This window comes from Astatotilapia calliptera, chromosome 4 (genome assembly GCF_964374335.1).
Source record: "Astatotilapia calliptera chromosome 4, fAstCal68.1, whole genome shotgun sequence".
NCBI lineage: Eukaryota > Metazoa > Chordata > Actinopteri > Cichliformes > Cichlidae > Astatotilapia > Astatotilapia calliptera.
In genome coordinates, this window is record NC_137425.1 from 27,842,684 (window position 1) to 27,860,315 (window position 17,632).

The 17,632-nt window shown below is 41.3% G+C and overlaps 1 protein-coding gene across 2 annotated transcripts in view; it reads right to left on the reverse strand.

Annotated features, from left to right (window-relative positions):
* The window catches only part of pkn1b (protein kinase N1b), a 43,651-nt gene extending 26,426 nt beyond the window's left edge, over positions 1-17,225 (reverse strand). Inside the window, exons 1-2 of one of the 2 annotated variants that reach the window (XM_026165779.2) lie at positions 16,758-17,225; positions 16,477-16,608 (exon numbers count right to left, since the gene is read on the reverse strand). In XM_026165779.2, the coding sequence (XP_026021564.1) occupies positions 16,477-16,503 (27 nt within the window). In that variant the 5' untranslated portion in view covers positions 16,504-16,608; positions 16,758-17,225. Of the gene's footprint in view, positions 1-16,476; positions 16,609-16,693 lie in introns of both variants that reach the window. The other variant, XM_026165780.2, reaches the window with a different exon arrangement.
* Between the last annotated feature and the right edge of the window lie 407 nt (positions 17,226-17,632).

The window sequence follows — 17,632 nt, forward strand, 5'->3', positions numbered from 1 at the left end:
TCTACACATTCCAGCACATAAAATAAAATATTTTTTGTGTTTTCACTCACTCTTTCAAACAGATGCAAGTAAAACACAGCAGAAAATAAATAAAGTCAAAGACTCAGCGGTCCTTTTGCTCTATTTTCACCTGTAAAGCAGGAGCAGGGTAGGCGGAGGGTTACCCTGGTGTAGGTGTGCTGCGGTCAGTTGAAGAATCCGCGCGAGTGTCTCTGTGAGTTTCCCATCACGTCGTAGCTACTCGGTGCTTGCTCGGAAGTTTAGGGTTTTTTTCGCTGTAAAAAGAAGTTTTCTTCCCACGCACGATGGACGCTAATGTTTTTGTCACTTTTTATGGAATCAAACTCAAAGTAAGGTCAGTACTTCCACGCTTTAAACGCTGCACGCTCATACTCTCTCCCGCACTCGATATATTATCCATTGTTGATCTGCACACAGCTGCTGTCACCAACGTCGCACTTGTTTACGTCACTGTCATGAGACATTCTCGCAAAAAAAAATCACGGTTTTAGTAACGCAGTAACGCAGCGTTCCTACGGGAAAGTAACGGTAATCTAATTACCGATTTTGCAATAGTAATCCCTTACTTTACTCGTTACTTGAAAAAAGTAATCAGATTACAGTAACGCGTTACAAGTAACGCGTTACTGCCCATCTCTGCACACTTCTGCCCAGCAGATAAAACAAGGCAATGGATACCAACAGAAAACACTGAACAAGCTCGACCACAAAGATACATTAACTCTCATTTCCAAGACTGACATCCACAAACACACAGGCCTAATGTACTGTAACTGATTGGTAATGAATAAAACAGCACTGTAAAGGACCATGTCAGTTGGATGTTGAGGGTACTAAGAGGAGGAAGTGTTGCTCTGCATGATGTTGGCACAGCAGATCAGAGGGAAGTCTGCTTTTGGGCTTCAAAGTTAACTTGAGGACACTGTTACAGTCAGCGAGACTGAGCCGACTCCTATGTGAGCCTAGTTTCACTACCGAGCAGTAGAGTTAGGTATGATCTTTGATGTGACTGATGCCATTCTGTCCACCAAAAGCTACAGCAAACAGATCAATCGCTTATTTTAGCTTTTGTCTTGCATTTTGTTTTCTTGCATTGCACGGGGATAAAGTGGTAATAAATACGAGAGAACCAGAAATAATGTGGAATCTCAAGCCCCCCCAACTTACACACTTATCCTGCATTCATCTACATTACATTCCTGGCCATTTTAAGACATTAAAGTAACAGGGTGCAAAATAGCATCATTAATTGTCAATGCATTGCAGATTGCAGACAACTGAATTATGTTTTCTTACCCATCGCAATTTAACCCTTTAAGACCTACCATAGAACCAAGTCCGCCAGAGCTTATATTATATTTTTACATGCTGTAGTGCCATTTTTGGGAGCAGGTTGCTATACATCAATACAACCATGATAGCCCAAATTTTAATAATATGTATGCATTAAGTGCATAGTAATTACATAAATTGCAAAAAAGTGCAATAAACTACAAAAAAATTGAAAATCGTTTTTGTTTTTTTAACATATATTTCTAGTTAGAGAAATTTAAGAGGCTTATCCCTTAAAACTGTAAATACAAAAAAGTTGCACAAAATAGTTTCCAACCACAGCAAATTTATTTTGAGTATCTTCATAGTTTTATTTTTGAAATACACCAATTTTTATATACTGCAGAAAAAACAAAAAACAATCCTATAATGCAAATCTGCAAAGAAAACAGCATGTGCATCAAAATAAACTATTTCCAGCAGTGCAATTTGACTTCTAAGCATCCCAGAAATGACACAGAAAGTCATAAAGTCAAACATAATTTTTTAAAAAACACCAGTATGGGCTTATAAGGCCTTGATGGTAAAAAACTACATTTCTGCGAAAATGACGTCACTTCCGGTTTCGGGCAGGTCATGGCGGACACGTGATAGTTCACGCTGACCTCTATTCCAACATAGGGAGTGTTATGAACAGCTGATCGGATCGGCAAAGCGTGTTTCTGGAATATTATTTTTTTGTTGCTGCAAGTGTTTTTTATGCAATTTTTGCAAAGCTATATGTGGAAGGAAACCGTGACCTAGGACAAGCTGATGGCATAAGATGTAAGTACAACTCCCCCGGTTTCATATGCAAAAACAATAATTGCGCTTTAGTAATTAGTTTAGTAATTAGTCCATACAAGTAGATGAGTCAGTGAAGCTCACTTCTGACCGATGAAAGTGATATTGAGATGAGTTGAGGATATCCTGAACATTTCTATTAACATTTCTATTAATGCTGTCTTTGCCTCTGTTAGCCACTGTTAGATTCTGTTAGCTGCTGTTAGATTCTGTTAGCTGCTGTTAGATTCTGTTAGCTGCTATTAGATTCTTCTGTTAGCTGCTGTCAGTGAAACTTTCTTTGAAAATTGTTGGACATGGACATTTAGTGAATAAACCTGTCATATGATGTGAGAATGTAATCAAATTCTTTATCAGAGGGAAAGTTTGATTTTCAGGATACTCGAGCCATTGAGGGGCATAATGTTAGCTTAGAACCAGCTGTAGCTGTATTAACTAGCTTGTTATCAACTGTCTGGAGAATGGATGGTTAGGTTTTTTCTTCATCACCATCAGTTTTAAACTCTGCAATTGTGTTTGACTTACACAGCAATATGAGCATTTTTGTTGGCATTTATGACTCAATACAGCCCCAGTTTCAAAAAAGTTGGTCCACATGTAACCTATGTTTAAACAGTAAATAATATGATGATTCTCTAAAACTAATTGGCCTCTATTGTGTAGACGCTATATAAGCTCCTAGGTCATTTAGTAGGTGTCAATCTCTTCATCTTCTAGGAGGAAAATGAAAAAAAGTTCCTTTTACGTTTAACAGAGAGCATGCATAGTAATAGCTGGCTTTGTAGAGTATAACACATGGAGTTTTACCATGCAAGAAGGCTGCGGAAATTGGGAAACATACAGTCATGCTCAATTTTAAATATCAAATATTCTTCATTTAATCTGTTTTTCGGAAATGCACAAACCTTATCGCAGTGAAATACTAAATCACTGCAGTTCCGTTTTAAGACCAGGAAAACATACACCAAACAAATCACAAAATTATTTCAGCCAAATTCCCAGCTGTTATAAAATCTGTATTGGGATTTAAACTCTTGCCCTCTATGAATGAGTTAACTGCTTACAGAATGTACCTTGGACTGTGTCTGTGTGCTGCCTGTTAATCCCTAAAATCCCTTATATTCCAGGGAAATTCTCTAGCCAAATCTCCTTTTTACAAAGTGTAACACTGCCGTACGTATATGTGCTGTACTGTACTGAATTCACGTTTATGAGGGGAGAAGATTCGCCACGTCTGAGCAGACAGGAGACAAAATGTGCTCCGGTTTAGGTCACAAAAAAAGTGTCTCGTGTCCGAGTGCACATCTGCCTGCATGGCCGTGAGTTTGTGAATGTGCAGCAATGTCCGCTTCACAGCCGGGGAGGAGCTGATCGACATGCACGGCATCGTTGTGAAAGAGTCTATCTTCTCAAGAGACTTCAGTAAACACTAATGTGTTTGTGTTCCTAGCTTTGTCCATTGTGAACTCTCCTGCAACAAACAGGCGCTCTGTTCAGGCTCCTCAGGAATAAAACAGCATAAAACCCCGAATGGGAAAAGCTCCACAGTTCTCATAATTAATATGGCTCTGTCTTGCATGTAACAGAAGCTTAAGGATAAGATAGAAATAAAAATGACACAGTTGAAGGATTGTGACTATTTCCAAAAATACCATTCTTTTAAGTCCATTTTACTCCAACCTTATATTAAATTTTGTGTGCAAGGCAACATCATCTTAAACATTGCTTCTATGTAGTATATTTATATGTCATTAACATGCATGAAATAATACATCCAAAAACAGAAATTTATTGAACTTCTCAGATAAATAATAAATGACAAAAGGAGCAAGGCACATTTTTAAAAAAATACACTATTTACCGCATTTATTTGCATCAATCTTATTTCAGCTCAGTGTGAGTCATTACTGCATACTGCTGTTATTTATGGTCATGCTAGACACGCACTGAGGGAACCTCCTCTCACAAAAACACACTCACTTAAGTTTGAGTGTTTCTGATGATGACATGCTATGTTACGGTAATAACACAATAACACCTTCCTAATAAGTGCTAAACTGAACAGCAGGAGCGTGAGAAAGAGAGGAAAGCATTGTCATTGTCACTGAAGCTTTTCTGCTGCATACTGCAGAAAATCTTTTGGTATAGCCGGCTTAAAAGACCTCCAAACTGCTGACCTTTTGTTAGTTCTCCTGCTAGCTGCTGCTATAATGTGGTGAGATGAAAACAGAATAACCGAGGGAATAGAACAGGTGGTTTCCACCCACTGTTTAACCAATTCGGTCTTTTAAATTTGTATCAGACTGATTGAAATCCCAGATTGGTGCATCCCTACTTGTGGGAAGTTATACATCAAGACCACCCCTTACAGAGTAGAGGGCCAGTGATGACAGATTTGGCGTTAACTAAGTAAGAAAGGACATGAATCAGAGGAGCTCGTATGTAAGCGGGTTGTAAAGTGGCTTGCAAAGCTGTATGCAGGCTGAATCAGCTAAAGCAGCAACCCGTACATGAGATTTGAGGTCATATATGTGACATTCATTGCTCAAGAGTTGTCTACCACATTGACACGGTAAAGCCACTGATTGCTAGGCAGAAATAAGCATTTCCAAACTGGCTTGCAGTGGTTCCTGACGGTTGATCTTGTTGCTAGCACATTTCCACATTTTCTTGTAGTTTTTCATGTTTGTCTGCTCTCTACCTATTAGCTGTGTGGCAGAAAAACGTAAGAAAGTGCAAAGCGAATAGAAAATGGAGACGTTGTAGCCAACGTGTTTAAAAGGCACAATTTTTCCTTTGAAGACAAACAGTCTCCATTTCTGGTTTGTGTTGCACTTTTCGCAGTTTTAAAACAGCTCGGACAGTATTTCAAGACCATCCCTTGCATTCAAACTACAACCGCAGCAAAATACGTTTTTGACTATCGGTTGGGTTGCAGACCAGTCTCTAGGTCTGTATGACACACACCTAGAGAGTGGTCTGCAACCACCTGGCAACTACTAGTTGTAAAGCAACTTGTTGTTGCTGGCAACCAGTTGGGGAAGGCACTAGGAAAATTATGCCTCTGTTGCTGGGGCTATAGCAATCATTTTCATAGTGCCTTCCCCAACTGGTACAGCTAGTGGTTGCTAGGTAGTTGCAGACCAGTCTCTACGTCTGTATGATTTTGGCCTGCTTCACTTGAGCCTATGCTGCCACTATGATCGTCACATGTCCAACATGGCAGACAAGTTAGTGTCACGTGTTTAGTGGTCACGTGTCTGCAAAACCTTGATAATACACACAGAAGTGTATCGGCTGAGCCATCAGCTTACATGAGATGGTATTATGCAGCTTGCTGGCTGAGCTTGACCCCTGGTGTACACGAACAAACGCTTTGCTTTTGGAGATTTGTAGTTATTTGCTTTTAGGCTAGCCTATTCAGTATGTTTTTTAAAGAGCAGCCCCTGACTGGCTGAGAGGTAAAAAAGGTCAGTGGAAATAAATGCAACAGACATAACCCACTTTTCCCTGAATGCACCACTGAGATGCACCTGCATATAAAAAAGGCAGAAAACAAAGTTGTTGACCTACAACAGTCAGCCTGCATAAGGGTGTTACTCAGAGGAGAACCCATGAGGCACTTTGCAGTCAGAACTGCTTTAACTCCATGCCTTTCTCCATATTTAAAACTGATTTCAAGTTGGGTATGGGAACGTATGGTGCATTACACTCAAAAAGACTGAAAATATATGGAATATTAAGAGCTCTCAAAATAGGAGAAAACGCAGGGGAGGTCACAAAGGAGAAAAGGCATGTGATATCAGGTATTGTAGGAAGTGAGGTAATGTGCATAAAGACAGAAGCCTGAAGGGAGAGGAGGAAATAAAAAGCTGATTCGGTCTATAGATTAAAGTCACACAGGTAGATGGTACAGCCCCATTTAGCAGGAAGTAACTTCCTGCAGATTCGATTTTAAGAAATTCAACTTAGTGCTTCTTTGTGGATGCTCCATAACTGAAATCTCACAGGAATCCCGCAGCCTAAAACGTGAATGAGGTACAACTGCTGCAGGATTTGCCCCATTACTGTACTGTACTTCCTCCCCCCACCTCCCCCCCAACTTCCTGGTATAAATCCAAACTCAGATGTTGTGTAAATCATGCACGGATGTCCATGAGAGATTTCATCAGAAAATCATGTGTTTTAAATCTAAGGTTATTAAGATGTCATCCTGCAGCGTCTTCCGGCCTCTTGCTCCTGAATCTAACGGGTCAACAACAGGCTTTGTGACACATGCTTTACTCAATATGCTAACATGTCACCTACAGTGATTATCAGAGGACAAAGGGAGCGGAAAGAGACACACTGTGTAATGGAGTGGCTGAACCGGCATGATGGTAATGGACGAGGAAGATTAAAAATGATTATGGCAGAAGGGCTGAGGGGGATAAGAGGTCCATTCTATAATGCAGACGATTATCCCTCTTTACTGATGCTGTTGATTATGACAGCGAAGTGCTTAGAGCGGGAGGAAAAAACAAACATGCAGAAATGTTTGCAGATTTGTATGATCTTGGTTGCACTATAATGGCTAATGAAAACAAGACTCCATTCATCAGGTCAAAGTAGTCTGCAGAGAGTAGTCTGCACATGATGTGGCACTTTGATTTTTCTGCTGCTCATCTGGGGTTATGCAACGGTGCAATCCTGCAAGGGAATACTTAGTACTTACTTATTCAATATGCTTAGGAGCACTGCATGAACCTCACTTTTAAAAAGGCTCAAAAAATAGCTAACAAAGCATTATCTAGGGACTATTTTCAGATGTGGATTCATGCACCAGCAGCAGATAAGCATGTGTGGATATGACTCAAAATAAAACACTGTTCATATTTCTAAAATAGCACGTCTGACCAGCAACCACTAGAGCTAAAAAAAAAATGCCATGCTAATGATGCAAACAATAATGCTAAATCATTCTACCAAAAGCTCAAAAAGTCCTACTGTTTAGTAAACCCATCTTATGGGCGGTTTATACGTCAGTCAAAAGGATCCTGTGCTCTCATTAGTATTTACTTCAATCACTCACTGTGAAGATGAGAAAAAAATGTATTCGAGACCGACTTCACAACACCGGCACGCTACAGCTGTGGCTCAAGAGGTTAAGCCGGGTCTACTTATTGAAAGGTCGTGGTATGATCCCTAGCTCCTCCAATCTACATGTCGAAGTGTCCTTGATTACGACTTTGAATACCAAGTCCCCCTGATGCATGCAGCTCCACTGGAGTGAGTTTGTGCATGAACCTTAGAATGAAAGCAATGTACCAATGTGTGTATGAATGGGTGAAAAAGACTTTGGGTATAAGTGCTCAGCTAGAGTAGAAAACTGCTCTAAAGTACCAGTCCATTTCAGCAGCTTGAAGTTGCTGAATATGACTGACTTTCTATCATTACTAATCACCACATAACCGCCTGTTTGCAGTCTATCAGCAAATCAAGAAGTGCATCTTGGAAAAGTGAGGGTCTGTGGGGACACAGGTTTTGGATACACTGATAACACTTCTTGTAGGATCAGTTTATTATTGGTTCTGGAATTTCAGCATGTGTGTTGATAAGAAGAAAAATATAAAAGTTAGAGCCATGTGACAGCAATTCTTTTATACAATGTAGTACTGCTGGTCGGAGCTTATCGGAAGAAAAGGGTCAAGCCAGGGATCATAAAAGTCCGAGACTGCCCGTAGCATATCACAATACGTATCCATATCAAAGCTGGTGCAGCCTGTCAGCTAGTTCAGTACCAGAACTATGAGTCAAGCTTTCTCTTTTCTGTCTTCTGTTGGCTTTCCCTCTTCATTAAAGACTATTTATGCTTCTCCAGTTACAGCTTTCATCATATCCCGTGAATTGTTGATATCTTGGCGGGGGGGGAAAGCCCAAACTAACAATGGCACCTGGGTGCTTTTTGTTCCTCTGTATCCCACTGTTCCAGCAATTCAACCTCAGAGACTTTACTAACAATAGCTGCAGTTTGGGTTACATTCTGAAGGGTGGGCTTGTTGTCGGGCTAACCAGCTACTACCTTTGTCGCTCCCTCTCAAGAAGGTAATAACAGAATTTTTTGTTCCACTTCTCTCAGACTTTTACGGCCTCTGGGTGGACAGAACAGACAGCTCGCTGTTGCAAGCGACATCATGGCCGACCACGCTGCTGTTCCCACGAAGCCTCAGCGTGGCGAGCATCTTAAATCCAACACCACCCCTGCAGCGCTACACACCGGCTATCACATGACCTCTGCACGGTAGCGTGGCAGCTCATCTTATTGCCTCAAGTGTAACCACAATCAGGTCACACAGTACAGGTTCCTCTTTCTCTTTACTTTAGCATGTGGCAACTTCATCGTTTCTACCATGTACGTCATTTTGCAACACAAAGGTCTCGGCGTCCAGCTGCCATGTGCTGTCATGATTTAAGTGAAATAAGTCTGAGTGTTCTGAAATAAAACTTACACTTTTAAAAGCTTGCTGATGCCCCAAGTCTGTTTTCTTTTATTGATTAATCCCCCAAACAATCAGATCTTAATCAGTCAATCTGATGTTGAAAATGAGCTTTAACTCCAGACCCCTAGCTGATTTGATCTTTGTACTGTTAGCAAATGGCTCTAGTTTAAAATTGCATTGTACTAACAACATTATTAATAAAGCCACAGGATCAATATCAAGTACAAGAGAGAGGACTGGCCAATAAAAATGACCAGTTTTAACTTTATGTGGAAGTCCAGTGGAAGTGACCAGGATTAGATATTTCGTACATAAAACTGATACATTTCTTTGGCTACAAAAAAATGAAAATATCTTTCAAGTAGTTTGAAAAATGAAGGCAAAGTGGTGCTTATACATAGATGGCTGCCCATCCCTGGGGTTTTTCTCTTCCCAGTATAAGCGCTTGCTCACTGGGGGTCATCTGACTGTTGAGGTTGGAGGAGGACTACAAAACAACTCAGTCTTTATGGTCTCCAATATTATTGTCCCTAACTTTAAAAAAATGCACGTTTAAAGTGTAGCTAGGGGTGTGTCTAGACTTCACCTCAGCTACAGAGACGTCAAGCATGTGTTTGTTAACAGCGCTTCTTCATCTAATATTTGTGGTGGATGTGGTGTTTGCTGGCCGTGTTGCCCCCCCGAGTATAAACTTGTTCTAAATGTGAACGAATGTGCAGCAGCCGGCATCAGTGACAAAACCATACACAGAGAAAGGGCCAGACCACATATGGTCAAAAGTAAAAATAATTTTTACCTACGTAATTTCCTTCTTCAGTGTTGTATTTCCTCTCCTGCAGTACAATAATTAGGTTAAAAAAGTACTATACATCTGATTTTGCTGTCTGAGGACAACAAATGGTTTACTACTTTATCATATCTTAAGCTCAAGCTTCATCACTTCGGACACAGTTTAAGGAAATAATGTTGCCACAAATCCATGAAAAGACTCATTCAGATGACATTTGAACATCTAGTACACATTATGACACGTGGAAAAACTCATATTTACTGATGAAGACTATTCCAGCTTCTTAACAAACTGCACTGAAAATGTTTTTTCTTATTTATTCTTTGTTTTTGTTTTTATGATAAAATATGGAGTTATCTATCTTGTGGCTTCGCCTTTTTACCTCAGTGAATGGTCTGGCAGTGCCAAGCTGAGGTAAAAAAAAAAAAAAAAACACAGTCCAAGCTGTTTCACAAGCTCACCTCAGCCTCAGTGCCCTCTGGCATCACAAAACTACTTTAGCAACCAGTCGGCGTTGATGGCTCCCTTCCTTTGTGACCTTCCTGTTCTTGGGTAATACTGGCAGAATTACCACTTCCAGAAGGAACTTACAATACGCTGCACTAACATCATTTCTCCAGCTTGTCCTTCTTAGCGGCACAATCGTGTAATACCACAATCCCTTAAGGCTCTGAAACACTCACCAAACCAGCTTAGAAAAAAAGCAACAGTCTATGCTGATGGTTTTCTCCAGTCTTTCTGCTGTAGTTATAGTTTTGCTTGGTGTCATAGATAACTAATCCTCTGAATGTCTGCCGGGTGACTGCAGCATCAGCTGGTTTGCAGACTGGTCGGCTGAATTTAAACATGACTGGTGAACTGTTGGGAGGTGCAGCCATTAGACTGGAAGACGGGGAGTCATGAATTCTAGCTGACATTTATCAGATTTTTTTCCCTACTCTGGCATTTAAGGTGTTAGTATTGCTCTCTGGCACTAATTGGGACTTCGTAGCTGCACCCTAATGAGCAGTGCTACTGCTAGACACATCTATTGGCTTTATTTATGAATTCCATTAAGATTTGTCCATCAATACTTCAGAAGCTGTAATGCAGCAGGAAGCTTGCCGACTGGCATGCCTGTGAGACAGACAGATTTCTGCATACACAGTGTAATCCTGGATTGAGGCAGGAGGGGCTGGATGCTGGGGGGGAGGTGGTTGTATATGTGTTTGTGAGCCTGCATGGGTGACTGAGGGCTCTAATGCTACCCTCCAAGGAGGTCAGAGACAGAGTTGAAGTCCACAGTCTCATAATCCTATTATCCATCGCAGTGGCAGCTGGACACATAATTTTGAGCGTGATGCAAGACATCACCGAGTACTACGACACATGTGCTGCCATTAGCCAACCTCATCTAGCAGCGCTTCTGCACGTGAGTATTCTCAAAGTCGTCAAATGCCATTAAAGACCGAGCCGCTTCCCCTCTCTTGGATGATCGATAAAAAAGTAATTTGTAGCCCTCGTTCCTACAACACTGAGAGAAGGAGCAGCGGCAACTCTTCTAACTTGCCTCGTACAGATAATAACTGCAGGAAACCAACAGAAATAAAGAATTCATGAGGGAGAGGCCACAGAGTGTATATAGCAGCTCCCAAGCTATGTTATCAGCTCAGTGCAGAAAGCTGGATTTACACTTCTTACAGCCATCTGATGAGAGACTGTGGGTCAGCAGATAAAGAGGCTGCAAATCGATAAATGCAGGATAGAGATGGCAGAGACGCGCTAATAGTTAAGCTATATTCTCATGATCTCGCGATCTCATTCAGAGAGAAACAGTCATTTTAATTGTTTTCTTTAGAGTGAGACCAAATTCTTCCATCAGTGCTGCCTTAATAACATTCTGAGGAGAACTAAAAGGAGGGGACTGCGATCAAACGAGCGCAATCACCACATCGATGTGTCTTGGTCCAATCTGACAGGTCCTATCATCATTACCAACATGGCCCCTTGATCTCAATCAGCCATTGCTTACTGGCTGTGTGCCGCTGCTGCTGCTGGCCTGCCGGGATAATGACTGAGCCGTTTGTCATTGTTACGCAGGGAGAATGAATTCATCATAGTGGGCAAAAACAGCTCAATTGCAGCCCAGGCTACGAAGGAGGAATAATGGATTCAGTCAGCGGGCTTTATAAGCTTGAATGTGTCATCAACGCACCGGTCACCAGTCAGTTATCATCTCTGTGTGAAGTTTAGGAAACAAAGGGAAAACTTACTGCTCATGCTACTTACATTTTTTTAAAAGCACAGTTATTTTTATGTAATGTAAAAGGGCAGTGGTCATTACTGTGACAGTAGTATATTGATGAAATCAGTGATCATGAATATTTGTGTTAATTTAGATAATAATTGAGTTCAGTAACCATCATTCCTTTGTTCCAGCGACACACTGATGCAGCCTTATTATATTTTAAGGCTCATTTATCATTATGTTATCATTATGTCTTTATCAATTATGTTATTAATGTGCAATATCACTGATCACACTGCACCTATGCTCCTCAGATGGCATGTATGTTTATATATATATATATATATATATATATATATATATATATATATATATATATATATATATATATATACATACATACAGTGGGGCAAAAAAGTATTTAGTCAGCCACCGATTGTGCAAGTTCCCCCACTTGAAATGATGACAGAGGTCAGTAATTTGCACCAGAGGTACACTTCAACTGTGAGAGACAGAATGTGAAAAAAAAATCCATGAATTCACATGGTAGGATTTGTAAAGAATTTATTCGTAAATTAGGGTGGAAAATAAGTATTCGGTCACCTCAAACAAGGAAAATCTCTGGCTCTCACAGACCTGTAACGTCTTCTGTAAGAAGCTTTTCTGTCCCCCACTCATTACCTGTATGAATGGCACCTGTTTGAACTCATCATCTGTATAAAAGACACCTGTCCACAGCCTCAAACAGTCAGACTCCAAACTCCGCCATGGCCAAGACCAAAGAGCTTTCGAAGGACACCAGGAAAAGTATTGTAGACCTGCACCAGACTGGGAAGAGTGAATCTACAATAGGCAAGCAGCTTGGTGTGAAAAAATCAACTGTGGGAGCGATCATCAGAAAATGGAAGACATACAAGACCACTGATAATCTCCCTCGATCTGGGGCTCCACGCAAGATCTCATCCCGTGGGGTCAAAATGATCATGAGAACGGTGAGCAAAGATCCCAGAACCACACGGGGGGACCTGGTGAATGACCTGCAGAGAGCTGGGACCAAAGTAACAAAGGTCACCATCAGTAACACACTACAACGGCAGGGAATCAAATCCCGCAGTGCCAGACGTGTTCCGCTGCTGAAGCCAGTGCATGTCCAGGCCCGTCTGAAGTTTGCCAGAGAGCACATGGATGATACAGCAGAGGATTGGGAGAATGTCATGTGGTCAGATGAAACCAAAGTAGAACTTTTTGGTATAAACTCAACTCGTCGTGTTTGGAGGAAGAAGAATACTGAGTTGCATCCCAAGAACACCATACCTACTGTGAAGCATGGGGGTGGAAACATCATGCTATGGGGCTGTTTTTCTGCCAAGGGGACAGGACGACTGATCCGTGTTAAGGACAGAATGAATGGGGCCATGTATCGTGAGATTTTGAGCCAAAACCTCCTTCCATCAGTGAGAACTTTGAAGATGAAACGAGGCTGGGTCTTCCAACATGACAATGATCCAAAACACACCGCCCGGGCAACAAAGGAGTGGCTCCGTAAGAAGCATTTGAAAGCCCTGGAGTGGCCTAGCCAGTCTCCAGACCTCAACCCCATAGAAAATCTGTGGCGGGAGTTGAAAGTCCGTGTTGCTCGGCGACAGCCCCAAAACATCACTGCTCTGGAGAAGATCTGCATGGAGGAATGGGCCAAAATACCAGCTACTGCGTGTGCAAACCTGGTAAAGACCTATAGTAAACGTTTGACCTCTGTTATTGCCAACAAAGGTTATGTTACAAAGTATTGAGTTGTATTTTTGTTATTGACCAAATACTTATTTTCCACCCTGATTTACGAATAAATTCTTTACAAATCCTACCATGTGGAGTCATGGATTTTTTTTTTCACATTCTGTCTCTCACAGTTGAAGTGTACCTCTGGTGCAAATTACTGACCTCTGTTTTTTAGGTGGGGGAACTTGCACAATCGGTGGCTGACTAACTACTTTTTTGCCCCACTGTATATGTATGTATGTTTGTGTATGTATGTGTGGGTGTATCCGTACGCATGTGCATGTATAACTTGTACATATCTTTCTTGTGTAAATGTAAATACCTGTGTTATTTTGTAGATTTACAGAGAGATGCCAAACTGTATTTCATTGTTCTTCTAACAGTGACGATAAAGAGCTATTCTATTCTATTTTAGGGTAGCTGAACCTGATGTGCAAGACACAACAATATATGGAAAGTAAAGTGTCTGGCCTTTTGGGGTTTGATTAAAACCTAAAAGTGAACTTTCTTAAATGGACTGGTTCTTATATAGCGCTTTTTTACTCTTCTGAGCACTCAAAGCGCTTTATACAACTTGTGCATTCACCCATTCACACAAGCACATTTGTCTAAGTGCTTTTTTTAGCTAACATTCACACACATTCATACTCCGATGGATGCATCGGAGAGCAATTTGGGGTTAGTATCTTGCCCAAGGATATTTGGCATGCAGACTAGAGGAAGCCAGGAATCAAACCACCAACCTTCCGATCAGTAGGTGACCTGCTCTACCACCTGAGCTACAGCCACCCCAAAACTTCCTTAGAGAACCACTGGTTCCGGGTTACACAAGTGCATACTACTCCCTCCACAGAACAGCACAATTTGGCTTACAGGCACATGTAAGTCTGCCATTTGAGTACCTGTGAAGCATCCGATTACTCTAAGTGAACACTCAGATATTGTCATCTTTTCAGAAGTGCACCAGCATCTCACTCTTAACTTTCTCTTCTGGTTACTCAGTTTGGTCTATTCTGTGAAGGGAGTAGCACACACCTGTGTGTGAACTGTTGTTTTCTGCATTTAGTCATTGCTTCTTTAACAAGCACGACAGTTTTCTGCTATACTAAAACAGTTAGGTGATTATAATGATCAAATCACTGATAAATGATGAACACTTCATCATGCCACAGAAACAATGGAGTGTTTGCTACTAAAAATATGCCTCTATATACCTATGTCGATATCTGAGTAAAAGTCATAAATGATTAATGATTCCTTTGATCATCGTCAGTTACAGTCCACATCAGCATTACGTTATATTAGGTGGAAATAGTGTCTTTCTCCTAATGACCCTTAGTTTTTTAATCTAAGAGGAAGTCATTTGTGCCTACGTCAGAGGAAACTGCACTACTACTGTTACTCCAACACAGGTTGTTTTTCCAAGCATTGCAGTCACGATATAGTAATACTGGGTTTGAAAAATAAGGTGGAAATGCAGTATAGCTAAAACTTGGCAAACTCGCCAGAGTAAAATTATACTGTTTTACCACCAAACCACTGTCTTCCAGCGTTAATACCGCTATAAATAATATATTATTAAAGTTATAATTAGTTTATAAAGGCAAACTACTTCTCTAATCGCAATTTTCATTTTATGCTGGTGGCAGTTTGAGTAAGGTACTTCTTCTGAAAGCACACATGACTGAAGGCAAACTGAAACGTCTTTGACCCATATTGTCTGCTTCTGATGATCCAGAGATAGGCAGTGTGCTTTCCAGTAAACATCAAAGGAACCTTGTCCTTGAAAAAAGCCATTAAATGTCAAGGAATACTTGAGCTCTCGCTCACAACAAATGATTCAGCAGTGCTGTATAATTACTGCGATCTGACTAAGTGGATTTCTGAGAGAAACACTTGCTGGTGCCTTATAATAAAACCCAAAAAACATAACAAAAACAAAACATATTTGCACTTGCAGCTGAAGGCCACAGGAAAGACGGGTGTCAAATCAAACACGTGCAGGTTAATGCTTGTGTACAGAAACAGGAAATGTGAGTGCTTTGTGGTTCTAATTGCACGCTGTCACACATCAATCACAAGCCTTTCTTATAGCCATTTCAGCTGTCCACATCAAGTAAAAGTATTTCATACTCACAAAGAAATCTGCACATGCTCTCTGCAGTAGTTTAACTTTGTGACTGGGGTTCTTAACCGCAGAGTGCTGCTGCTTAACCTGCTCCTGGAAAGAGCTGAGCTGAAGCGTCCTTTAATTTTTAACATCCTTCTCCACGGTGTCCTGTGCTGAACTGATACTAGGGTAGCTGTGAGCCAACCACTCCGAGCTAGACCTGCGGCTCTGACACGACAGCACCCTCCATGACCCACCCCTGACTCCACCCGAGGGCAACTGCTGTGTCCCACAGAGGGAAGTCCTGCCGCTTAATTTGGCAAATCAGAAGTGTAGTAAAACTGGAGTGGAAGTAGAAAGAGCAGCACTTCCCCCCCTGAAAATAATATGACTAAATGCAAATAAGCTGTTTGCAGATGTGGATTGTTTACTAGACTTGGTGCTGATTTTCTAATAGTCCAAATAGAAGGTCTTTAAAAGGCCATGCCAGGCAGCATAGCTTTAAACAAGGATCAAAAGTAAAACGATTCAGTGGATGAACAGCAACTATTTCCATCTTTGACTCTGGTTCAGCTTTTCCACTCACACGACTCCTGGATGCTATCAGCATCTGAGCTGAGATAAAGTCTTTTAATTAACTCTGGCACATCTCTCACTAAATGTAATTAAGCTGTCTCGAACTGTGTATAATGCAAACTGTAGCCTCTAGCATTTTGGGCAATGAGTGGGCATTACCTGGTACACTTTTTTTTTTGGGAAATGTGCCTTTTATAAATCTCAACTCTGTGGATGTACCCCAGCAAATTCATCATCAGGCATCAAAAACATTAAGGTAATGTTTGCTATCACAGACGCCACACATACAGCGAGCTTGTAGTGATGGGAGTCAGCTAAAAACACATATGTGCATGCACACAGCAGCTTTCACACAGCAAGCAGGGAAAAGTTGGAAACTCACTTGTAGCTCACTGAGATTGGCCATCATGCCAGCGACAAATGAGATGACTTCTGCTACCGTTTGTCTTACTTTACAGCCCTCGGATCATTGCAGCACCAGTGGATAAATGCAAAGAGTCCAACGTTGGAAGTCCTGTAAAAATAATAATAAGTTTAAAAAAATAATCCGTGTAAAGGCGCAGTCTGATGTGGGGAAGGTGGGTGAATAAAATGCTAACATGGTAACGTCTGGAAAAACGATAGAGAAGCAGGTGGACAGTGGAGAGAGGGGCAGACCATCACCTCCTGGTAGCAGGACGTTAACTCTCGGACTCCGGGCTGCATCACGCAGACAGTGCGGGCTGTCCTGGAGTAGTGTGAGGGAGAGCGCTGCTGCGGGGATCCTTCTCATCGTCAGGGGAGGAAAGCCCTGTGAGGAAACCCAACACCCGCCAGGATTCACTGAAACACCCAGCTCTGCTGCCTGGAGCAAACAGAGGCCATCTTCTCCCCGAAGCGATGCGCTCCGGCTCGGCTCTGCGGGAAGCTGGGAGCCGGTTACTGTTGCTGCTGGGTAGGGAACACAAGCGCTGAAGGAATACAGAGAATATAAAAATGGGACTTCCTGCTCTGACCTTCAAAATAAAGTACGCATCGGCGATAACACGCACAGTGCACGGAATGCAAAAGAAATTTGGTTCTTACAAAACTTTAGGTTAAAATAACCGTGTGGAGACTTTCTATAGCTGGCACACTCACGGTGATATTTGTATAGAAACTGGAGCATACGCACAGAATCGTTTTTAAACCATTAAAACAAGCGTTTATTTATATTTAACCAACTTACCACAGAACAGGAAGTCAGTAGTCTGAGTACACAGGGAGAATGAATAGTACACATAACAGACCAGTCACACAGGACAGACAGTACTGCATTAAACACTAATGCTGTGCTTTACTGCTATTTGTGGTACAGATCTGACACCAAGTAAATAAATAGTTAACGCAATACACCGTTCAGCTTATTGTGTATTTTGAAAACCTGGTATGTTTGTCTCTAAAACACTTAACCTTTCTGCTCCGGGCTATAAATAAAATAGAGGTGACAGTCAACACAAAAAGGCTCAGACATTTTTCACAGTGCGTGTTTAAGTTTTTTATTTTATTTTATTTCCAAA